This window comes from Lineus longissimus, chromosome 14 (assembly GCF_910592395.1).
Source record: "Lineus longissimus chromosome 14, tnLinLong1.2, whole genome shotgun sequence".
NCBI classification, from domain to species: domain Eukaryota; kingdom Metazoa; phylum Nemertea; class Pilidiophora; order Heteronemertea; family Lineidae; genus Lineus; species Lineus longissimus.
Window position 1 is genome coordinate 4,644,361 of NC_088321.1, and position 26,183 is coordinate 4,670,543.

Below are 26,183 nucleotides of genomic sequence, written 5' to 3' on the forward strand. Positions count from 1 at the left end.
AAAACTATTGACAAACACTTAGGCGAAAAAACTGTTCAAATTCAAGAGCATATTCCTAACTCATTCAGCTTCTATGTTTGTTTTGACAAGAATCAAATCAAGGCTGAAAATCTCTTCACAGAATATAGTGTCAACGATTATAATGAAGATATCGGAGAAAGATTCTGTGAAGAGATTGAAAAAGCTGTCTATAACATCCATGACAATCATTTTAGTAAACCTAAAGCTATGTTAGCCTTAACACAAGAACAACAGGTTAAGCACAAGACAGCTGAAAAATGTTATCTCTGTGACAAGGAATTTACAGAAAAAAATTATAAAGTTCGTGATCACAACCATTTTAATGGAAAATACAGAGGAGCAGCTTGTAATAATTGTAACCTTCAATTACAAGCACCTGATTTCATACCTGTGTATTTTCATAATCTTTCAGGCTATGATGCTCATCTGTTTGTGAAAAATTTAAAAGGTAGACTGAATGTCATCGCGAAAAATAGTGAAAACTATATTTCATTCAGCAAGACGTTACAGGTTGACGAGCATAAGACTCTATCGATCAGATTTCTTGACTCATATAGACTCATGCAGTCTTCACTAGCAAATCTAGCTAAGAATTTGCCTAATTCTGAAAAGAAAAACCTTGCTAAAAAGTTCACAGGTGAAAAATTTGACCTCATGACAAGAAAAGGAGTCTATCCTTATGAATGGGTAGATTCTTATGAAAAATTTTAAGAAAAAGTACTTCCTCCGATTGAAGCATTTGACTCAAAATTTAATGCTACAAAAATTTCACAAGAGGAATACTTACACGCTCAACATGTGTGGGATAGGTTCAATTGTCAAACATTCAGAGATTACCATGAAATTTATTTGAGAACTGATGTTCTACTCTTAGCAGACATTCTGGAAAATTTCAGACAGACATGCATGGAGATTTATAATTTAGATCCAGTCTGGGCTTATTCGGCCTCAGGATTGTCTTGGCAAGCCATGTTGAAAAAGACTGATGTTGAAATTGAACTTTTAACAGATGTAGACCATTACAACTTCTTTGAATGTGGCATTCGAGGAGGAATCTGTCAAGCAAGTCACAGATATGCAAAAGCAAATAATCCCTATTTGAAAGACCACGATCCTAATCAACCTACAAGTTATATCTCTTATCTTGATGCGAATAATTTGTATGGATTATCCATGAGTGAAAAATTACCACATTCTAATTTTGAATGGATGACTCAATCAGAATTATTAAAGTGGCAAAGCATTCCATGCACTTTAGAAGTTGACTTAGAATATCCTCAAGAATTACATGACTTACACAATGCCTATCCATTAGCACCTGAACATTTGAATGATAAGTTAATTCCTAATTTACAAGACAAGAAAAATTATATTGTGCATCACAAGGCCTTGAAATTCTACTTGAGTCAAGGTTTAAAATTGACTAAGATTCATAGAGGAATTTCTTATACAGAATCATACTTTTTGAAAGAGTACATTGACTTAAACACAAGTCAACGTGCCAAAGCGAAAAATGACTTTGAAAAGGACTTCTTCAAATTGATGAACAATTCATGCTTTGGAAAGACAATGGAATCAGTCAGAGATAGGAAAAATATAAAATTGACTACAAATGTCCCTCAGCTTCGAAAATTAGTCAATTCGAACAACTATAAAGATCACAAAATTTTCAGTGAAGATCTTGTCATGGTTGAATCTCAAAAAGTAGAAGTTTGTCTCAATAAACCAATATTTATGGGCCAAGCGATTCTAGATCTGTCAAAAATACACATGTATGATTTCCATTATAATCATATGATGAAAAAGTATGGTGACAAAGCACAACTGTTGTACACTGATACTGACTCATTAGTCTATCATATAGAAACACCTGATATTTATAAGGATATGAAACAAGATGCTGAATTATTTGACTTTTCAAATTTTCCAAAAGACCATGCATTGTTTGATGAAACGAACAAGAAAGTCATTGGAAAGTTTAAAGACGAAGAAGCTGGTCATGTCATCACTGAATTCATCGCTTTACGTTCTAAATTATATGCCTATACAACTGAAAAAGATGATGAAGTTAAAAAATGTAAAGGTGTCAAGAAGAACGTAGTCAAAAATGAAATCACTATTGAAGACTACAAGTCTGTACTTCTTGATAAAATTCCAATCGAAAAAAGAATGAATGTGTTTAGGTCAAGAAATCATCAAATTTACACTGAGCAAGTGACTAAATGTGCGTTGAATGCGAATGATGATAAACGTACAATATTGGAAGATGGAATAAGTACTTTAGCTTTAGGATTTAAAAAATAAAACAGGGCTAGCAAAATGCTAGCCCTGTTAATGGCAACAGGGCTACCAAATTGGTAGCCCTGATTAAAAAAAAATAAAAAATTGAGAAATAAAAATAAAAATAAATGGACTTTCCAAACTATTTAAAACAGAGTCCTAATGTAAACTATCCTGTCACTTACAAGAATAATTCTTTAACCAAGAATCCTTTCATCCATCAAAAAATTCATGTCACTCCAAATGAAAGTTTTTATTTCAATACAATTGATATTTTCCCAAATAAAGTGAATCCACGAAAATTTACCACTTATTCTCAAGTTCAAGATTATATTAAAAATGCAACCATGGATAACTGGGAAAACCAATTTAAATTTGCACTATACTGTGCTTCATCAGGTTCAGGTGTAAGCTGGCATAATCATATTAATCATGCTGATCCTTTAGTACAAAGTATTTTTAGATTCCATGTCTATTTTACCATCAGAAAGATATTACACCAGCTAAAAATTCCTTTACCAGGAAATCCTGACTTTAATCCATCAAAAAATCCTTACAATAAACAAGTCTATGAAAATTTGAAACTTGAATTTGGCTCTGTTGACTTCAACTATTTTCACAAAGGGAAAATACAAGCGCTAGACATTGTCATGGACAATGGCAACTATTATTTGAATGATCCTAGTAAGTTTCCATTTAATGCAGACAAAAAAGGATATGTCTATGCAGACCATCATAGACTTTATATTGATAATTTATCGTTCATTTACTCAGACGATTGGACAAATTTTATCACCCTAGACAGTCAAGGATTGACTAAAGCAGGCATGAGTAGAATCAATGAATCGATTAGAACGTATGTTTATTGTATTCTAGGTTCACAAACCATGATTCGACAGGATATTCTTGATTCATTGGACACGCAAAAACAATTTGGAATTTTAGTGGAAGATGCTATTCAGGGTCAAACATTAGTCGATTCCATCAAAACATTTCAGTCAGCAAGCGTACTCATTCACTCAAAACAAGCGCTTGCATACGCTTTAGAAAAAGCAGGTTCACGATTAGATTTCGCTGTAGGCTTAGGATTACAACTTGTTCCAAGTCATATGCGATTACATATTGGCATAATTGAAGGGTATAATAACTCTCTGTTAACCGCTACAGAAAATACAACTTTTGGCATCAATTCACATATCAATGTCAGAAAAAAGCGACATGTGACTCGCTCATCAAATTTGATGAGCGAACAACCACAAACTAATTCATCAAATTTGATGAATGAACAAACTACTTCTACGAGCGTCAGCGAAGCGAGTCATTTACCTTTTACAATGGGATAAATTGTTGTTGGATTTTTAGTTCAAACTATTCTCTAAATAAAAGAATTTAAGATGTATTCAAATTTGAAAACAAAAATTCATAACTATTCTCTAAAATAAACAGACCATGAACGGCGTGAATGTGCAAGAAGCATATGCAAGTTACAAATATCCTTCTGCTTTAAAATTTTATAAAATCATGAAAAAGAAGGATCCTAGTATAAAATTTGATGACATTGATCAATTTGTAAAATCTCAGAAAAGCTATCAGCTTCACAAAAAGCAGTCCAATAAAATCCAAGGTCACATTATAGCTTATCGTGAAAATGCTCTTTGGTTCATGGATCTTTTGGACATGAGTAATTACTCAAGGCAAAATAAAGGGTATAAATGGATTTTACTTGCTATTGATACATTTACAAGAAAAGCTTATGCTGAAGCATTAAAAAATAAAACTAAGTTTGAAGTGAAAAATGGCTTTGAAAAAATTTATAATGATACTGGAAGTATTACACTTATTATTACAGATTCAGGCAATGAATTTTTTAACAAACCACTACAAGATTTATTCAAAGAATTAAACATTAGACATGGAACAGTGGATATTGGTGATCATCATGCATTAGGCTTAATTGATAGACTATCTAGAACTATTAAAGAAATGGTCTTAAAAGATTTCACAGAGAAAAATACAGTCAAATGGGTTGATCATTTGCAAGATTACATTAGTGCATACAATGAAAGACCTCATTCTGGCATTTTAGACTATAGTCCAAATGAAGCTAACCTTCATGCTACTGAATTAGTTGAATTAAATGTAGAAAAATCTATGCCCGTTGTACACAAGTTTAACATTGGAGAATTAGTTAGGAAAAAATTGAAGAGACCTATATTTACAAAGGGTTACAAACAGATTTGGAGCAATAGAACTTACACTATCAAAAATATTGAAGGTGTTCATGCTATCTTAAATAATGACGAAAGAGTTAGACTTGATGACTTACAAAAAATTAAAAAAGATTTTGAGTCGGATTCTTCTGAGGTTGAGAAAGCAGATAAAGAAGCTAAAATTGAGTCAACAATTAAACACAAAGAAGGCTTAGATTCTGAAATGAAATGGCCAGGGCCATTGTGCTCACCTCATGTGGAGGAAAGATGGACAAAGAGCATGGTCTTGTGTCATGTAGTGTTAGGTTTGATGTAGGTCCAAGCAATTACAATTTCCCCAAAATGGCCAATTTACAGTACATTCGACCTCTGTGACCTTGAAAAGTAGGTCAAATCAAAGAAGACCCGGGTGACACATTGAATGGTTGTTAGAATTAGATGTACCTATGATATAAAATTGGTGCCAATCGGGCAAGTCATTACTAGGAATAATGGCATTTTGAAGAATTTAGGATTTGGCCCCCTCCCTGGAGGCCAAACGGCAAATCAGATCGCACCAAACTTCAGTACCTGAGATCACCTGACCAAGGGGTACATGTGTACTTAATTTGTGATCAATAGTCATTGCAGTTAAGAAACGTGCCATAGTTACGGCCTGACGGCGAATTTACGCCATTTGACCTCTGTGACCTTGACAAGAAGGTCAAATTAAAAACCTGTGTGACATATACTGTATGGTGGTTAGATGTACCCATGATATCAAATTGGTGGCAATCGGGCAAGAAGTTAAGGAATAATCACATTTTTAAGGTTTTTGGATTTTGCCCCCTGGTGGTCAAGTGGTGAATCATATTGGACCAAACTTTGGTCCCTGAGATCACCTGACTAAGGGGTAAATGTGTACCAAATTTGGTATCAATAGTCATTGCAGTTTAGAAACGTGCCATCGTTACATCCTAACGGCTAATTTACACCATTTGACCTCTGTGACCTTGAAAAGGAGGTCAAATCAAAAACCCGGAGGATATATGATGCACCTTTGCTAGAAGTACCTACCATATTTTTTTCAAAATTTCCCGACTACTATTAAGGGAGATATTGCATGTTTTCACTTTTAACGTTTGTCCCCCTGGTGGCCAAACCATGAAACGAATTGGACCGAAACTTGGTCTCCCAGGTGTCATTACATAAGGGTACATGTGTACCAAGTTTCAACTCAATAGCTCTAACAGTTACGAAACGTGCCCTGCTAACGGACGACGGACGACGACGACGACGACGACGACGACGACGACGACGACGACGACGACGACGACGACGACGACGACGGACGACGGACGCCACGGTATGGGATAAGCTCACCTCTGCTAAGAGGTGAGCTAAAAAGTGTTGACTCACGGTTGAGAAAGAAGTAAGATATTTATAATGTAAAATCATATTATAAACATGTTACTCAATTTGCAATAAAGGAAGTTCTTTCATTTCTTTTGGCACATTTTTCCATCTTCTACGGGTCAACATATAGTCTAAATAAGTTCCAACGATAGCCCACCATGTTTCTAATTTGATGAAGGAGTCATTCACTGATATCTCAAGTTGATCCACTTTAGTATTGACTTTAGTTGCTGTTATAACGTCAGGATTTAACTGACTGATTTAACTGTTTTTTATTTTTTGAATGTCCTCTTTTAGTTCCTCAATAGCTGCTGGGTAAAAGTATTTAATCCCACACATGTTAGGCATTTATTTAAACATTTTATTTGAATGTGCCATTTTTGGCACATTGATTGAGTAAGATTAAATTCAATATGCCATTTTCGGCACATTGATTTTTTTTTAAAAATTTTACTATAAATAAATGGACACATCATTTGGTAAATATCTTGATCCTTATAGATCAAACAAAATAGCCAAGGGGCTCAAAGCTAAAAGAAATTATGAAGTCATTACTCACAATCCTAATTCTGTGAATCCTGGAGAAACACTTTATGTGAAAATTCCTCAGCTTGAAAAAGGACAAGTGATTGTTCCTAAAAGTTTGAAACTTACATTTAAACTTTCTACCTCATCAAAAGCAATTAATGCAGCCAATGCTGCAGCAGCTGGATTTGTGGCTAATGTAGGTCGAAATATTGTAGAAAGAATTACTACTAAATTGGGTGGAAAAACAATGAGTGAAGTGGACAAATCTTACATCTATAATACGTTCAAGGACTTTTGGTTGACAGACAAGCAGAGGAAAAATCGTGTTCAGCAAGGTATTGACAAGGAGCAACGAAAAGATGCTATTAAAACAGCATTTGGTGACAGATATTGTATTCCTATTGAGTCAGAACTTTTTGATGATCATCTACCTTTTTACCCATCAGCTATTTTAGAATCCATTGAATATAACATCAAATTTAATGACGCAAAATATGTTGTGACAGGAACTGCAACGTCAAAAACATATGCTGTGAAAGATATTCAACTTGAGTATGAAACAGTCTTTTCCACAGAACTTAGTGAGGAAATCGAAGCAATTTATGCTGATACTAGATTTAGATATGAAGACGTGCATCTTTTGAGGACAGATTCAATTGGAAAGAATAAACGCATGAATATCAATGTAGATGTCAATCGTGCTTCTACAAAGGGTATTCTGATATTTTTCCAGAAAAATTACGCTGAGTATGATGCCGAAAATACAAGTTTTCAAAATCCAGACATCACTAATGTGACCATTACTTCAGAAGGAATTTCTCACTGTATATACAAGTCAGGAATGAAAGCCTATAATCAATTTGATGAAGTAAAACGACTTTATATGTCAGAAGATCTTAAGCAAACTGAAGACTGCATGATGGATGTTGAGAAATTCTATGAAAATCATAAATATGCTCTGTGGATTGATCTGAGAAGTACAGAGGACAACGAATTACATGGATCTGGAACTGCCATGAGCAATATTAAACATGGTTTACAACTTGAACTTACCAGAAATACTGAAACAGAATATGACATGCTTGTCTATATTGTAGCTGATGGATTAGTAGGACTTGAGAATAAACGAGTAAAGGGCATTGTACACTAACCACAAAAATATTCTCAGTCTTCAAATTTGAAGACTGAGTTGTTAAAATAAACAAGACATGAATGTGAGTGAATTTTACTGTGATCCACCTTTCAATATGTTAATTGTCGGAATGACTGATTGTGGCAAGACCTACTTTATACTAGATTTACTTGAAAAAGAATTTCGTAAAAAATTTGATGACATTGTGATATTTTGTCCAACCATTGACATGAATAAAACTTACCAAGATAGAGCATGGATTACACAAGATAAAAACAGTCACATTTATCCTCCAAAATTAGTACTTACAGATTTAAATATATGCTTAGAAGATGCGATTGAAAATTTAAAAAGTCAAGATCATCAAACATTATTTATCATTGATGATTGTGCTAATAAGATCACTGCGCTTTCCATTCACTAAATTTTTACTCGTATCAACAATACTACAAGAAATTCTATACTCATGATAGGGTAGAAGTTTACAAGGTTTATTACCAGTAATTTCTGATCTTATACAGGTATTGTCTTCAAAAGTCATTCCAAATATTTCACCTAGTTCTTTATGGAGAACTACAGCAAATGGTGGCTCGACTTTAATTTTAATTTTACCTTCACTGGGTAAATAAGTTAACTTAAATTTATCAGCATGTCCTTTTTCACTCAACGCTTCCTGTACTGCTTTATTGTAGGTAACTGGCGTATAAAATCCGTTGGGAATAGTGATCAAGTCTTGATTTGTATAGGCCCCATCAACAACAGTCGCAAATCGTAAATAGTGATTATGTAATTCCCTTGAAAAATTATAGTAAGTCATAGGAATAATAGCCTTTTCAACCTGCACGGTTTCATATGACTGAATACTAGCTGGAAGTAGAATCCTTAATACATCATGAAATCTAACGTTCATTTATTTTAGAAGAAATTTTATGTGCTTTTTGTTTAATGCTTCCTATATTGGATGATAATACTTGAATAATAACTAAAATAGTGACAGCGACCATAATAATCAAATGCTCTGCTAAAAATCCTACAACACCAGCAGCTGCTTTTAAGATAGTGGACACAATGGAGCCTAAAATTCCAGGCAAAGCTACTAAAGCTTTTTTACCTAAAGAAAGCAGCCAATTTTTAAATTTGATCAAACCTTGTGTCATTTTACTAGGAGGTTTGCTAGGTCCTATAGGTTTACTAGGTCTATCAGGTCTTCCCGGTCCTGACTTAGAAGGTTTACTTGGTTTAAATACTGCAGCCAAAGTTCCACCAATGGCAGACAACGCTATAATAACTGCACTAACAATAGTAGCAAGTTTAAAACCTTTCAATTTGAATAATGCGTCAAGTCTTTCTCCTAAGGATTTACTTGTATCATTGACTTGATCTTTAAAATTGTAAGCTGTTTGTTTAGCTATATTCCTAGTGTCTTTTTTGAGTTGTTCAACAAATTCAACTTCTTCTTCATTAGCCTTGTCCAAATTTTTGTACTCTTCCTCAATTAATGGCTCCCTCATTTCAATATCGTCACTTTGCTCCAATGTGGTTATTTTATCCATTATTCGCTTACGTATCAGTCTATATTTTTCCCTAATGCCACGTAACTTACGTCTGATGTAGTCAATAGCATCATCTAACTTAGAATTATTTGTTTTCATAGGCTTGTCTGTTTCATCAAAAATATGTGTTTGAACATTGTCTGTATCTGTCTCAGGTTCAACTTCAACAACATTTGATTCACCAGTGTCAATATTTGTGTCCTGTACTCTAGCTTGTTCATTTGTGTCAATAATTTCAGGTTCCAGAACCTGTACAACATTTGATTCACCTAAGCCTAAATCACCAGCTGGATCCATGTCATCAGCTGCTTGATTCAATCTTTCTTGAAAATTTCCTGACTTAGGAACACCTCCAGTTATTTTAGGTGTTCCTTCAGGAAGTGATATTGTTTCTTTTCCTTCAAAATGATTGAGAAAATTAATTGCTAAAGCTTTTTGTTTACTTTTTTCCAATGTCTCTTTTGGTTTAAAATCGTCACTTTTACTACCATTATAATCAATTTTGTAAGTTAATTGTAATTTTTTATTTCCTTCTACATAGTAATATGTACCACTTTCAAACTTAATATGTGGTTTTAGTAAATCTCTTCTAACATCACTTATAAATCTACCATATTGTTTTTCTAATTTTGATTCAAGAATTTGCATTCTTCTTTCGGGTGTACCAATGCGTACAACATCTTCATTAGAAGGTGGGTTAAATTCATTCCTAAGAAGAAGAATATTCTCAAGAATATCATTTGCCTCTAGTTGATTTTTTAAGGTATCTTCCACATCTCCTAAATCAGGATCTACATCTGGATCATATGCTTCATTTTTAAATCCCATACCACCTTCTTGCATTTATTTTAAATAAATTTTGACAAAACAGCTGAACCAATAACACTTCCTGCAATATAGGCCTGTTCATAATTTTTCTGAGAAGAACTAGGTTTATAATAGTGAGTTAAATTTGGCTTAGGATGGATGCTGTCATAATAGCGGATAGAGTCTTTCATGTCTTACATGTCTGATTGTGCTTGATGTTTTTTCTGACGCTGTTCTGCAAGGAAATCAAGATGTTTAATTCTATTGTGCGACCATGTTGCTGACTCCTTTTGTAATTTTTCGCTTGCTAAATCATGTCTTTTACGCTCTTCTGCAGCATTCTTAGCATCAAATGCATGGAACATGGCATTGCCCCCAACGAAAGCAGTCGCATTAGCTACTGCTCCAAAAATTGTAGTTAAAATCATGCCAGCCATTTATTTTATAAAAATTTTCGTTCAATATGCCGAAAATGGCACATTGATTTTTTTTTAAAAAAAATTTCTTCAACAAGGGCTAACAATTTGCTAGCCCTGTTTAATTAGTGATGTTCTTTGGCAAACCTTGCTTTTCCAGATATCCTTTCGTAATAATAGCTAGTGACACAGCACCAGTTAGCTTCAATGCTTCCATCAAGTCAGGTTTACTAGGATCACCAATGTTTGACTTGAGTAGCTTTTTAGCAGCCATGCCATAGCCAACAACAAGTGCTGCTAAAACTGCAGAATGGTAAATTGTGTTTCCAATATTTTTTGTGTCGATCATTGTGCTCATTTATTTATAGTAAATTTTTTTTTAAAATTTATAAGATCATATTGTCAGATTTTTGTTTAGCTTTGAGTTTTTTAACATCATTATGTAAATTTTTTTCAATAGGTGACTCCTTTGACTCCTTTTTAGAGTAGAACCAAACAAAACCTGCTAAAGTGATTCCACTTATCACTATTAAAGGATAGTAAGGCAAATAATAATTTTGCTTAATGTCATCATCTGTTTTCACTTTTTTCTTCCCTTTATTCAACTGACCTAATTTTTTACCCCATTCAACTCTTTTATGATTCTTTGGCTTTTCAGTTGTTGTAATTTCAGTTGTTGTGTTTTCTCCGTCCATATCTGTTTATTTTATGAAAAAATATTAGCGACTATTAAAGTCATTATTAGCGACTATTAAAGTCATTATTAGCGACTATTAAAGTTATTATTAGCGACTATTAAAGTCATTATTAAAGTCATTATTAGCGACTATTAAAGTCATTATTAGCGACTATTAAAGTCTGATGATTTTTTGTGTGATGATAGTTGATTTTTTGTGTGATGACTCCTTTTAATAAAAATTATGTCTTCATAAATAAAATGAAGACAGATGTTAGATTTGACAACTTTGAAGAAATATATGAAAAAGTTGTTGAAGCATTAGAAAATGACGCAAGACACTATCAATATGATATGTCACTTGTTTCATACACTCGTTATTATTTGCGAGAGCAGCTTAAAATAGCTGGAAAATATGTCAATTTATATTGTAATCATTGGATTTGTCAAGATTGTTATTCAACAGATTGTACTATACTAGAGAATGAAGTCGTTTGTAATGATTGTGGAACTGTAGACAATGCTTTTGATCCATATGATCATACTTCAGATTTGTGGACAAATTCTATTCAAAAAACGTATATTTGTGGATCACACTATGGCATGGAAAAAACTCATAAGTATGTGATATCTAAATTTTCAAAATTTAAAGAACACTATAAGGACGAACTATTGTTCAAGAGAGTGGACAATCATTTAATTGCCAAGGATGTGAAAAGGTTAGAAGACCTGTTTGAACAGAATAAGGATAAACTAAACAGAAATTCCTTCTTTTTTAATAAACATATTTTAAGAAAATTAAATGAACACTATCTTTTAGCACCAGCAAGTATAAGCGCAGCGATGAGAAAAAAATTGAAAAAATTGGACGCAAAAGCGGCTGCATCAGCGAGTGTATTAACATCTTCTTTAGAAAAGGTGTATGACGATTTTAAAAAATTAAATTGGCCATAGATTTTATAAAGTCAGACTCTATAAAATTTAGGAATCCTCGCTCTCACATGTGTCTTCCACTGCTAATTCTGATTTTTCATGCGTCATTGCAGTTTCAGCCGTATTGACTACAATTGTACCTGCCGCTAAAAGTGTTGGGTTCATATATTGACCCAGTTGTTTCTTTATTTCATGGTTTACTATGATATTGTCATTTAATTTTGCATGTAATTTTTTTTGATCCAAATTTGGAAATACAATTTTTACTGCTTGAGTATAACCAAATAGTAAATTAGAGACTAAATCATCAGCAATCTGAGTATTATATTTGATGTTATACTCATTATGTAATTTTTCAATATTTTTTTGTGAAGCTTTTTTAATCGTAGCCTCAGATGATTTTATTCCTAGTTTATTGAGTAATCCTGATTGATAGTGTGAAAGTAATTCACTTCGCATGTCACACTCTTCAACAGTAGTTTCCACATTCACGCCGTTCATGGTGTGTTTATTTATGATAAAAAATAATCAAAAGGCATCTTTCTGCGCAGTATAAGCTTCTTTCCTGCATCAATCTGCGTCAGAACTGTGTCTTTTTCGCTTTGTGGAATACAGCGATTTTCTTTGAAGATTTGATCCATAGAGTGTTGATCATTCATTGTATGAATCACCATGTGTTTACAATTTTCTCTAAAATCTTTTACAACTGCATTATATTTTTGAGTCAAAAGCCACACAGAAATGCCATAATGTCTTCCTGAGAAAGCTAGTTCAGTCAATTTTGTACACTTATTCTTTGATTCCCACAAATTACGTCATTTGTTCCCAAGGGTAAATATTATGGAGATATACATGAATATACCTCCCTTCAAAAAGTAAAGATCGCAAAGCACGATCATACTAGTATTGAACTACAGGTCAAAGATCAGAATGATGACCCTATTGAATTTTTAACCCCAGTTTCAATTGATTTACGGTTAGAATAAATGGATGATGCTGAACAATTTAGACTTGAAAAAATTAAAGAAAAAATTACAGAATTAGAGCTGAATATTGAAAAAAGAAAAAAATTAAATAAAAATTATAAAAAAGCTAGTCAAATCTTACACGGTTGTGAAATTGGTATGTATATTACCAGTGTCACAGTCGCATCAATTGGAGCTGCGACTGTGATTGGAAATGTCATCAGTATTCCAATTTCCGCTATCTGTACACTCCTAGGATTGGTTGGAAAAATTGTAGTTCCTAAATTAAGGAAAAAAGAGAAAAAACATTTAGATATTTTAATTAAGAAAAAAGCATGCTTACGGAGTGTCGATAATTTACTTTCCAGATTCATGGATAATGGTACTATTTCTGCGAGTGAATTTGAGCTCATCCTAGAATCCGAAATGACATGACTTTCATCTGAGATAATCAGTTTGGGCTGTAAAGCGAGTCAAACAAAAGTAGTGTGGATGAGTAAATTTATAAGCTTACGAGCTTAGTGAGTAGCGAGTAGGCTTTTTAGCTTATAAATTTACATCAGTCAGATTTACAACTCCATCTTTGTAATATCTTACGTCTATGATAGAAACATCGAGCCATGGATTATAACATACATGTACATAAATGTGATTTTTAATCAACTTTCTTTTGTGCTCCATTAGACAAGTGTAATTCATTGGAAAGTCTGTGACGTTCACAAGCGGAGCGAGAGTATTTCTAGGTAAAAAATTAATTCCTGTCAAAATGACATTTCCAGTCATTGACAAGCATAGAACACCAATGAGAGCTTTCACAGTTTTGTTCATTTTATGATGTTTTTATTTTCTTTAGATATAGGTTTAGTCTAAAAGATTAAATCCATAGAATTTCTTACCATGTTTGGTCTCCTTGACTCCTGTGAACCTTATATAATTGTGATCACGATTTATCTTTTGTTTGATGACACTCGTCGCCCACACGGTGACTTCTTTCGATTCTGAGTCTTCCAGTTCAAGCAGTGTTGATTCTCCTACTTTTGTAGTTATAGTTCTGAATGAGTTAATTCTATACCATGTGTTCACTGGAAGATCTTTAAATTTTAGATAATCGGTTGACTCTGTGACTCTTGATTCAAGTTCTTCGTTTGATGGAAAGTTCATTTTATTTACAAGAAAATAATTTTTGTTAAGTAGACGTTTTGTCATTTTTGTCATTTTTGTAAATTTTGTAAATTTTGTAATTTTTGTAAATTTTTTAATTTTTTTTAATTTTTAATTTTTGTAATTTTTGTAATTTTTTTTAAATTTTAAATTTTTGTAATTTTTGTAATTTTTTATAAATTTGGACGATTTGAACGATTTTGTGACTTGACTGAGAAATGACTGGAAACTATTTAGACTAGGATTTGACTGAGATAAGTTTTGAAACGTGTTGACTGGGATTTGACTTGGAGATTTTGACTGGGATTTGACTGTGAGTTAAAACTGTCATTATTACACTACTGAAGCATGCGGGTCACTTCTTTTCTAATCAGAGTGAGGTTGATGAGTTTGTTCAAAAACATAACGGAAACATGAAGAAAGCTGGCTACGTAAGATCGTGTTAATCAACCTATTAATTGTCAGCATCATTTTGAATGCCTTAGAAACTTATTCTCAATGTATTTGTTCGCACAATGCGCTTTCAAATAAATTACTGGCACTTAATGTTCTGATTTTATCCATTTTCATGATTCCACTTGTTAAATAGATTATGAAGTTTGCAGTTTTTTTATGTGCCACATTTATTTTCATTGTGGTTTAAAATTGGCATTTATTGAATGATAACCATTGTTTTCCATTGTACTGTTATTGCATGCGGGTCACTTCTTTTCTAATCAGAGTGAGGTTGATGAGTTTGTTCAAAAACATAACGGAAACATGAAGAAAGCTGGCTACGTAAGATCGTGTTAATCAACCTATTAATTGTCAGCATCGTTTTGAATGCCTGAGAAACTTATTCTCAATGTATTTGTTCGCACAATGCGCTTTCAAATAAATTACTGGCACTTAATGTTCTGATTTTATCCATTTTCATGATTCCACTTGTTAAATAGATTATGAAGTTTGCAGTTTTTTTATGTGCCACATTTATTTTCATTGTGGTTTAAAATTGGCATTTATTGAATGATAACCATTGTTTTCCATTGTACTGTTATTGCATTTTTAATCTTCAGGCTTGCAGCAATTTCAAGGGTGGAAACACTTTGAGGACAAATAGTCGATACGAAAAATTGGATGAGACAGCAGTTTTTGGCTCGGCATGTCGTCATGAAGTGCCTGTCATTATGTTTAGCCTAAAACATGGAGAGAGGTAACAGTTTGATTTGCTGTTTTCCTCAGTCAATATGACTAAGATGTGTTGTATTAAAGTGATATATCAAAAATATTGTCATACATGTGACTGTTCGGAAATGTTTTGCGTTGTGATTTTCAAGTACGGTTTAGCTGAAAGAGTGTTTGATGTGCAACTATTTTCCCTTTATCTAATTGGCGCATAACCGTAGTGTCACGTATAAATGATCATCCTGCCTTGGAGGAGGAATACTCCCTGGAGAAAATCACCTCCAAGTGCAGAGCAAACACTGAAGAAGAAGATATTTTGACACCAATCCCTATTGACTGTTCAACCTTTAACCTTTAATAACCCAATCACTGAAACTGAAAAGTTGCTGCCTGCTGCACACGCTGTGGGTTTGTTTTGTTGCAGATAGTTGCTGTAAGAATTTCAGTAAATATTCAGATACAGATCATGCCCCTGGCATAGGCCTTATTATCATATTCATCATGATCTAACTAGTTTGGCTGGCATCTATTTCGGTAATCAGTTGCTGCCTTTTTCTGTATGGTGCTTTGATAAAGCTTTATGAAGATACATCTAGTCGCAGATGAAAAACCCATTCTTCAATACAATATTTGGATAAGAATTAGCTTCTTGATTTTTAAGGTTTGCATGCAAATTATAACAACTCTTTAACTTGGAATCAAAAGTTGTTCCCATCACAGGCTAGAGATGGTTGGATCAGCTTGCATTCATGTTAGTTTGACAATTTCCTACCCTAAAAATAATTATTGTCCTTTTCATGTTCAGGTTCTGGTAGTCTTTTAGATAGGTTGTTGCTGGCAATTCCAATATTTCACTGCTATGGCCACAAGTTACCTTGTAAGGTAGGTTGTTTCACAAAGTATATTTTTTGGGAAAGTGACCATCCTTGGTCACTCAGTATATGGAAAATCACCCTGGTTGGTTGCGTTATATTTTGCATGTATCATAACAAACACACGCTCCACTGTATTTGCATTTGGTTTTGGAAGGAGTAAGTCAAGTGACATCAACCTAGCTGTGTTGTTTCAGAGTTCATTATTCTTTTACATGTGCAGACTGATTACTGAATGGGCTTTGGATCAACACCTTCAACTGACACTGCTCTTTGATTTCTTTATAGGTTAAGTACAGTCCTCGGCGAGTTGTTGGTGTTGGGTTAACAGACGGTGAGACACTGGAATGTCTGGTCCTTTTTGCGGAGTTTCTCAAAGATAACGAAAGAAATGACCCCCAGTCACAGGATAGATGTTCTTACTGATGCTATGATCTATTACACAAACAAGAAGTTCGCAAAGATCGGTATGTTTTAAACAGTTGCACAGAGTGGTATTCAGGTGGCGTTGATGGCATTTAGCCTCAATCAGAATTGGAACTTTTAGGCTGTTTTGTGGTCAGGCCATATCTAATTGGATGCATAACTGTTGACCTTAAGCTTAGCTGATAGTATAAACTTCTTCTTGGCACTGACAAGACAAAGTAATGTGCTTATCCTTCTTCATGTAGCAGTATTCAATCACTTTTCAATTGCACTGCTGAGTACTTGATTCCTCAAAATGAAAATTTGTGGTGTTCTTTGTATCCTTCTGAATACCCAAAAATATCTGTGATCAGGTACTACAAGGATGTTATTGAAATTCAAAGTGTGTGCTTGGATTATATCTGTTATGATTTCAAGGTCCGTATCTGGCGTCAAAGCTGACGAAAGCCGAGGATGTAATGTCAACAACAAAAAAGGAATTGAAAGCTCTCCTTGAAGGTATGTGCATTTCTCTCTTATTCCAGCAGCTGCAACACACTAAACACCATTGGCAGCATATTACAAGCCTGACTCCTTAGATCAGTTCTCAGCAGTCAGTCATCTGGGGATAATTCAAGCTTGGCATCAGTGAAACATGTCAAAGTTGATAAAGAGGGTCAAAGCATCTTTTCTCATCCCTGGCAGTTCAATTATTCATGGCTGTTCAAGTTTAGACTTTGTGTTGTGTTTGTGGATCATTATGATCAACCAAAGATAACGTTCAGTAAGGCCTTTTTCCTGGGCTTACGTCTGAAGCCTTGTTTTAGCCGATGCAGTGATATGCATGCTGATGCAAAATACATTTTATGAGGGTAACCATGAGTATTTACCAAGTGCATGCCATTACACAATCCAGACACATTGAAGCACATTTTCACAAATAGTAATGGCATGTCTGTGCACTTATTTTGTTCCAATAACAGTGTATCCTTATCTCTTTTAGTGTCAGATAGTCAGGTAGAACTCTGGCTTGCAGAGGCACAGAATCCTGCTGGTTGTCAGCGACTGAGACGAGGTAAGACCCATTATAAATATCATTATCATCATCATCATCATCATCATCATCATTATTATTAGGAAATAGCATCAATGGGCCAGTAAAAAGTTTGGTTGCAATTTACACTTTTGCCATAGTATGACTTTTTGTCAATTATTTTGTAGCTCCAGTTGCTCACTGGTATCAACAAGGCCAAACACACCAAGGATGAGATATTTCAAAGCAAAAGGTCATCAGATTAAAAGTCAGTCCATTGGCAAACTGGCATCCACCGAGATGAACTACCAAGTGTTGTGGAAATTGGTTTTGTAATTCAAAACTTCCAAAACCGTAACCTCTGCAAAAATACTTAAATTTCAGATCTGTCCAGCAAGGCCAGTATCTTACATTCTGTCAACAAACACAGTGTTGAGGGGAGGCTGCATCTCGAAATGGTAAAGAATTAATTATGCCGGTACGTAGAAACATCCATTTAACCTTTTTGTTTACTCGCCAGTTGATGAGGCGATAAACTAGTGCATTGTCTGTTGTTTTCTTTATCTTATATCATAAACAGTGGCAAGTTTGCAGTGAATCACTTCCCTTCTGAATGTTGTTATGAACCCAAAGACCAGATGACCTTTGACTGGAAATCTAATTACAAATATGGCACTCTTGGTGTTATTTTTCATTGATAGCTTTGGACCCCATGTTGAATTCCTGGTCCTGAGTGATGAAAATTCAGCTGGTTCAATTTTGGCTTTCATTTCAACGTCCATTCTTCAATCTAAAGGTGAATTATAGAATTAATCTCAAATCCTTCATACCCTCACATTAAGAAGATGGCCAGGCCATTGCAATTAAACTGCAAAAAAACATCAACAGAACCAATCGGCATATTAAGAAGATGTTGGAAATCTTCAACACAAAGGACATGGATGAGAGTTTACCAGAGTCACTTGTTTACGAAGATGCGTTGAAGGGACATTACTTAGGCAGGAAGAAGCACCAATTGTAGGTCCTAATGATAGTGTGCCATTCTACCTTAAAGAACAAGCTGTTGACTTGTTTTGCCACCACTCCCGAGTTTTTGAGGAATGGTGCTTGTTGTTGGAGAAGATGGTCAATGTTGACCGCGTCTTTCGGAAGCAACACCAAGTTTTGTTGGCCTGTGCAACATCGGATTATCTCTCACAGGGCCAGATGGCAATGGTAGTTGCTGAGGCAATTTCTAAAGAAGAACTTCACAATGAATTATATGAGGCATGCAAGGGCAATGTGGAATTGCCATTTCCTGAGCAGACATTTATTGCATCTGTCATTAACAATCATCAAAGCATCACCACTAGTGAACTTGGCCTTCCTGAGGAAGAGGTCAGTGACTTCCTTTACAGGGCGCAGTGTTTGGAGGAAGAGCAGGAGCAGCATGGTGATGATGGGGACGGATCATGAGATTATAAGACGGATTAAGTGCAGTTCAGGAGAGTGATAGCTTGGATCTGATTGATTTGTAGCTACAATTTTTGAGGTCTTCATGTTTAAGGTAAAAAAAAAATGTATATAAGGTAAAATGGGGTATTTGCAGCCCAGGTCTAATTGTAGCCCCTGGCAATGTTTTTTTATTCATATTCCGGTAACCGTGGAATTATTCAGCCAACCCAAGCATGGATATGAAAGAGGTGACTCTTGAGTATCACAACATAAATAGTTTTGGATTATGCGACATGTTATGTAAGAGCTTTGGCTATAAGAAGTAAACAAATCAGACACATGCACAAAAAAAGTTGGGATCGAACTTTTTACAGGTCTGAATTTTCCACACTTACAGAGCATTGATATATTTGAAACTTGGTTCAGGTGATCAGTGTTGAGTGTAGAGAATGTTGTATGCGGCATTTATTGTCATTATTACAGGTAAATTTTCAGAGACACTTCTGACCAAGGTGTATTTGTAGCCCTTTGGTTCGGGGTATTTGTAGCCCCATACAAATAGCTCAATATATCCTGTCATAAATCATGAAAATGCTAGGTTTTTTTATTTTTATACCCGAATTATATTATTTGATCATAAATTTATCCAAATTAGATACAATGTTAACCCTTCACGTATCAACAATGATACATTTGAGGTTCCATACTAGTTAATCTGAAATGTTTTTCGAAATAATGTTAATATTTTCAAAGTTGCCTCTAGTTAAAGCCACACCATTGACTAGATAGCAGCTCATTTCTCATGGTACTTGTACATTGTATTACGATTTAGTGGTGCCAGCTATAATACATGACTCATAACTGAAACTAAAGTTTTTAATGGCGCATGACAAGACCGTAAGCCAATTCAGAATGTCACAAGCTGTTGTCTGACACAAGGTGTAATGTACAACAGAGGTGATAAATAGACCTTTTACCCCAGTTTAAAATCAGTCTGATTTGAGACGATTAAAAATTATTGGTAAATGATTGCATCGAAAAATCACTTACATGTTCAATAAATATTGTTTTATTCCAGCAAAATCTCGTCGTCAACCTAGATTTTAATAATATTGAAAGCTTAAATTAAAATGTATAAGTAAAAAGTATAAATGGCAACTGCTTAATTGATTGATTCCTCCCTTTCCTAGAGGGTCGGTCCCTCCCTTCTCCTGGGACAGAAAAGAAAAAGAGGTTACGAAAGAACAAACAGATGAGAAAAAAGGCTCAATTAGTTGAAGTAAGAATCAATGATTTTTTTGAGGGAACTTATTCCTTTCCTTGTCCTTACTTGTATTCCCCTTTACTCTCATACAGTGATGCTTAATTTCTTTGACTAGATTATACCACCAATCGCTTTTGTTTCAATGCCAATTCTTTTAATCGATGGAGGTTTATTCAGTTGAACAAGAGATCCAGTTATGGTAGTGGTAGGTCATGGTAATCAATCTTTTTGTCTTTTTGCAATACAGGATCAAGTTGCTAGCTGTTCTTTTCAAGATGGCAGCCTTCTGGACAATGAAAGTACTCGGAAACCTATTGTGAGTATCTGTATTTTCAAAAGCTAGTAAATGTTGTGGCCATACTCTGCTGCTAAGGGTTTTTTTAAATCAGGTTAGATTTATAAATTTTCAAATGAATGAAGGAACCACTAATGTAGATCTTTATTATAGTAAAAAAAACCCCTAAAATTCAGAATTTTTTGTGCACATTGAAACATGGAAAACATGGATTGCAAAGATTTCCGAAAGGTGTGGATTTCCTTATGCTCTGTTGACCTACCAAACTCAATTAGTCAGTTCATCAAAAGTGTTGACATGATATATGAATTAATAAGAGCATGTTGATATATGCTTTTAGGCACCTGTTGCTGATTCTTCTCATCAGGATGACTGCAGACAAGATACTGAAACACAGGAACAGTTAAATGTAAGTGTAAATTTCTTAGAATGAAAGACTTGGTAATAATCAGGGGCCTGATTCACAAAGCACTCTTAGATTTCCGATCTTAGATCACTCTAAGAGCACTCATAGGGTGAACTTACGTGAAAGGTTAGGGAACCCTAAGTGTTATTCATGAAGCTATCTAAGAATTATCTAAGCAATTGCTTACGCAAAGTGAATGAATAAGTCCTGAGTGAACACACGTAGCTTGCTATAGCAAACTTTAAAACGTCTCTCGTAATGAAAGGGTAAGGTATTTTAGCTCATTGCACTGCATGTTTATACACAATCGTGACAGATGGCCTAAGGGTTTGCATGGCAGTACAGAAGACTTCTACGTGGCATTCCAACGGCGTTTCCCAATTACAATGGCCTAAAAACGACCTAGAAAAACCAATTTCTCTCCGAAAGAAATAGACAAACTCACTGACCTGGTGCAACAGCATAACGAAGTGATTTCAAGCAAATTCAGATTTAATTACTTTGTGTTACATGAACTTTGGTGTGTTATGAAACTTAAAATACCGCGCGCCCAGGGAGCACAGGGAGAGCAGACTTGAGAGTGACGCCGAGAAAGCAGAACGTGATTGAGAGCAAACGAAAAAGCTCGCAACGTTGAGACGGAGCCCCGGAGTTAGGCTGGGTACAAGGAAGCCAGCTCAGTGCTGAGGCCGAGTGCCGCCAACGGTTGAAACGAAATAGTATGCTGTACGAGAAAGAATGGTTCGGGAGTGTCACGAGACGTCCACGAGGGAACCGAATGTAGCTGCACGTGCACGAATGATTCTGGAATCTACGAGGCGTGTCTAGCCTGTATACTGATGTTACTCAATATTCTGAACTTATTGCCGAAATCTAGCTAGTATCGAAGTCTGCTCCCTTTCGCGAAACGCAATAATGTCGACACGCGCTGAAACTCATTCTGAAATGACTCTTGAATAGAATTCCTGTACATATTTTGTATCAAACTTATATTTTTTTACATTTAAAACCAGTCTCGTTCAGTTTCTTCATTCACAGAAGTGTCGCATCTTGCATAGAACCAACAACCCACTTGAACTCACAGGGGGAGTTCGTAACAATTACAAGAAGATATGTTCTATTGCACCATGCATCCGGACGAGAGAAGAAGTGGAAGGACTTGAAGCAAAAGGCAAAAAAAAGGGGTATGACGAAATGAAAAAGAGGCAGGTGACAGGAAATGTTCCATTTTCTGATGACGGCGAGAATGGTGGTGATGAGAATGCTAATGGTTTAAACGATACAGAAGAAAAAATCATTGGCTTGCTGAGTGTAGATCTTGTGTGTGGCCTTGAAGGTGGGGTAGATACTGCGGGTAAAAATGCTACTACCGAAAACACAGGGAAAATACGTAAAGTAAGTAAGCGTGTTCATACATACGTCAATAGGCCTATGAAAAGGCTTTAGCTATTCTTTATCATTACCAAGAGCAATAAATGGTCTGGCTCTGAAGGCTAGCTAAATATTTTTTTCCGAGAATATGAGGGCGGCGTGAATTTGATATGTTGCTTGGTTCATCATGGGGGAGGGAGTTGGGTCCGCCCGATAAAAAATACTAACATTAAGTTTGACATGTGTTGATTATTCTGCGTCGCTCGCTGTAGAAACTCTCAATAATACGTTCCTGGGCATCCGGCTGAGGGAATGAAACGAATTGCTGTGCCTTTCTCACCAGTGCCGAAAACAACCCTTGAGACATTAGGTTGGCTGATGTGACTGGCATCACCGTTACATCACCGATACATCCTGTACCGTTTGAACAAATTGACATAGTCATATTCATCAAGAGGGTGCAACCGATCCCGAAAACCCGTTCCCGACGGAGAGGTCGTCTGACGTCTTCTTCAGCAAATATTACAGCCGCCATTCTAGCGCGCGTTGCCTTACCAAATGCCCTAAGTGTACACTAAGATGGGTCCGGTACCTCACGTAGAGTTACGATTACACTATGTATTTGCGTAATTTTAAGGGTCTTTTGTGAATACCACTTAACTCCTTAAGTGTTATCTAAGGGTATGTTACGGGCCCGTAAGTCCTTAAGAGTGCTTTGTGAATCAGGCCCCAGGACAGAGATGTCCTTGACATTATTTCTAACGGTTTATGAACTGTATGAAAATCTGAACAATTGCCAAACATTATTACATCTACAAACTAATGACGATGATCGCATTTTCAGGGAGCTGTAGTGTCAACAAGTTCACCAAATAAGAGTCATTGTGCTGCTAGCACATATACACAAGCATGGATATCAAAATTTGCCGTAAGTACATGTATTTTTATCAAGAAAGCATGCAACTAGATGAAATTCAATTTGAGGTCGTTTGAGAGTAAATAACAACTTAAAGTGGTGTATGTCTCCTTCAATAACTAAGATGATGGCATTGACGAGTTCGACGCCAATAATAGATGCAATGATGATGAGGTTTTGCTGTTCAAACAAATTTGTTGTGGCATTTAGTACATGAAATATGGTTTTTAAATCCCGAAAAACATAGAGGCCAAATGAAACATTTGGTGAAGACAACGATCAAAGTGCTGGCTAAGTTATGTATGACATGAACACAATTGTTCTCATGAGTATCTTCTTTTATTACAGTCACACGGTGCGCCTACTGGTAGTTCAACTCTTACAAAAGAAGCCATAACTGTTCAAACAAGGAAGTTATGTCTGCAAAGTTCCACAGAGAGAAGGTCACCAGAAAAATGTCCGTCACAAGAAGTAAGTTCACAGAGTTGGCCTTGTTAAAAAAAACTTGAGTTTAAACACAGCGTTATAACAACTTCCCACAAATCAGTATAGATTCAAATGCAAGATGCTTTTATTACTATTTGCACATCATCAGGCTGGACCAGTTACAGTGCTGTGGCCTAAGTGGGGATTAGCAGGTTGAAACCTCATCATACAGGAGCACCCCTAATACTTTACATGTATGTCTGCAATGCTAGAGAGATTTTGGACAATGGTTGAGCAGAGCCTGGGTGTTGTGGTTACAGCTGTTCCTTTGCCTTTTCAGAGTTCCAAATTAAGACATCTGAGAAGTGACTACGAAAAGCTTGAAGACAAGTGTGAATGGCTAAAAGATGAACTTGTGAAGACAGACAGGCGCTATAAATACTTATATGAACAGTACAACAACGTGCAATTCATGGCCTCAGTGCGGAATGAACGACACAAAATTTGTACCCACTTTCGAATGGCGGAGCAAGTGTCGTCATATGCTGTCAAGCAGGTTGAAGAGAGTTTTTTTAGCAACGTATTTTTCAATCCAGACTGTGACATAGACAACGTCATTGTTCCTATCATCAATGTAAAGCTGATGAAAGTATTAAAAGTTGGAGACACTTGCCAAACATACAAAGCCGCCTGCCACACTGTCAATAGGTTCGCTGCTAAGCAATACAGTGATGAGAACTATGCATCCGTTGTCAACCGAGAGTTTCGGGTGCTGTCCTGTATCAATGCCACATTTACCCCATTCCCAATTGGAGTATATTATAAGGATAACAAACCGGCATTGGTGACTTCATTCCACCACATTACGGGGACTGTATATAGCTTAAAGGACTGTTTTTTGGATTTTCCTTCCCATTTAAGTGGGAGGGGATGGGTGAAAGCAACGGTCACATTTGGCTTTCACCTCAGTCACCTCTTCGTAAGACGGTTTTTGCATAACAACTTGAAGGCTGATAATGTTGTGCTGGATGCAAATGAGAAGGGCATAGATGTCATTCTGTGCAGTTGGAAAAATTCTTGTAGAATCGAATCTGCCCGAATTCTCACAGAGAAGCAAACAAAAAAGCTTGCGGACAATATTGTTGTCCCAGAGGTTTTGCGCAGAGAGAAGCCATTTTCAATTGCAAGTAACATTTATGCATTCGGTTGTCTTGGAATCTTGGTTGTGAAATATTGTAGGGCATATGAAATCACGGATTACAATTTACCAGCTCTGGAAAGATTCTGTCTGAAATGTGTGAGTCCAAGATCTGCAGCAAGGCCAGATGTTGAGCTGTTTGACGAATACCTCGAATCATTTGACATATAATAATGTGTGACTCTAACTGAAAAGACAGTACATGTATCCCTCTGACATTGGCGGATGGTATTTTGGAGAACTTTGTTTTCCACCTGGAGGTTCTATCTTGACTGAGAATACTTGGCCTGTAAGGTCACATACAATTTACAAACTGTATGACGAGTTTGGGTCTTAACCCTTTAGCTCCTGCGAGTCTACAAATTTTTTTCCAGCATCTCCCTGAAGATTTCCAGGTATTCCTATAGTGTATAGACTTTTGGCAAAAGAGATACAAAAAGTTGAGAATGAAGTACTACAAGTTATTTTGAAGCTAACAATCATACCTACAATATGATATCATAAATTTTTCATTTTTAACCCCTTGGTATCGACAGGATTAACCCTCTCAGCAATTTAGTGAAAATTCATAAAAATGCCCTGTAGTAAACAACAGAATCATAAGAAGTTCCTACCTAATCAAAAAAATCCATAAAGAAACCCAAATGTACGATAATCCAACCTAATATCGATCGAAAAACACAACCCGGCAGTCTCCTGTACATGAATACATGAATGGGTTGATATGAAGTTATGGTTTGCACATGTCACATTTGTTGGTCAAGTTGGACCATGAGAATTGCGAAATTAAAACACCTACAAAAATTTCCAGGGTGTGGTTTTATTGCTGAATTGACATGTAGACGATGGATATCTTTTTACCGGTGAATACTAGTTGTATGTTGTTATTATCAATATGTCAGGCCTTCCTAGTTGGTCACAAGTTGTCATAGTGACTTGTCTAGTTCGAAGTGTTCTGTTCAATAAAAACACTTGAATTCACTTGAGTCATATGTTGTGTTTTCCTTTGAATTTTATTACACAGTGGCGAGTATTGATACTTTCAATTATAGCCTACAGTGGAAACCAACACAGACCAGAGCTACAAGGAGAATGGCATGCCAAATCAAAGAAGAGAATCTTGCTGTGTTCGCTTGCTACCACATTGTGACCAAAAACCGGAAATTACGACAGCTTTTTTAGGTGACAAGGTGCATTTTGGAGGACAATCGGGACAAGGTTGAGACTAGTCCACAGTCTGTCTGGCTTTGGAAGAAGTCTTCTACTTCCGAAACATTGTACCAATTATTTGGGAAATTACACTGTAAATTTTGTCTCCAGTC

General features: G+C 35.6%; 1 protein-coding gene across 9 annotated transcripts; it reads left to right on the plus strand.

Annotated features, from left to right (window-relative positions):
* Positions 1-14,771: 14,771 nt before the first annotated feature.
* Positions 14,772-25,842, plus strand: LOC135498936 (uncharacterized). 9 transcript variants are annotated; one of them, XM_064789465.1, is made up of 12 exons: positions 14,772-14,854; positions 15,133-15,269; positions 16,402-16,580; positions 16,957-17,037; positions 17,522-17,593; positions 17,936-18,029; positions 20,176-20,264; positions 20,497-20,565; positions 20,885-20,953; positions 23,166-23,249; positions 23,586-23,708; positions 24,004-25,842. In XM_064789465.1, the coding sequence occupies exons 7-12, from the start codon at positions 20,238-20,240 to the stop codon at positions 25,030-25,032; spliced, it is 1,401 nt and encodes a 466-aa protein (XP_064645535.1). In that variant the 5' UTR covers positions 14,772-14,854; positions 15,133-15,269; positions 16,402-16,580; positions 16,957-17,037; positions 17,522-17,593; positions 17,936-18,029; positions 20,176-20,237; the 3' UTR covers positions 25,033-25,842. The 9 variants fall into 9 exon arrangements, with proteins under 9 accessions (XP_064645535.1, XP_064645536.1, XP_064645534.1 ...); XM_064789466.1 differs by lacking the exon at positions 14,772-14,854 and having other exon boundaries at positions 14,897-15,269; XM_064789464.1 differs by lacking the exons at positions 14,772-14,854; positions 15,133-15,269 and adding an exon at positions 15,501-16,123.
* The last annotated feature ends 341 nt before the right edge of the window (positions 25,843-26,183 follow it).

What these genes read in the sequence shown, in the direction of transcription:
- LOC135498936 (XM_064789462.1), top strand. An exon ending in AAAAGGCTCAATTAGTTGAA is followed by an intron (nt 20,265 to 20,496) that starts GTAAGAATCAAT and finishes TTTGCAATACAG; the next exon opens with GATCAAGTTGCTAGCTGTTC. An exon ending in CATGGATATCAAAATTTGCC is followed by an intron (nt 23,250 to 23,585) that starts GTAAGTACATGT and finishes CTTTTATTACAG; the next exon opens with TCACACGGTGCGCCTACTGG.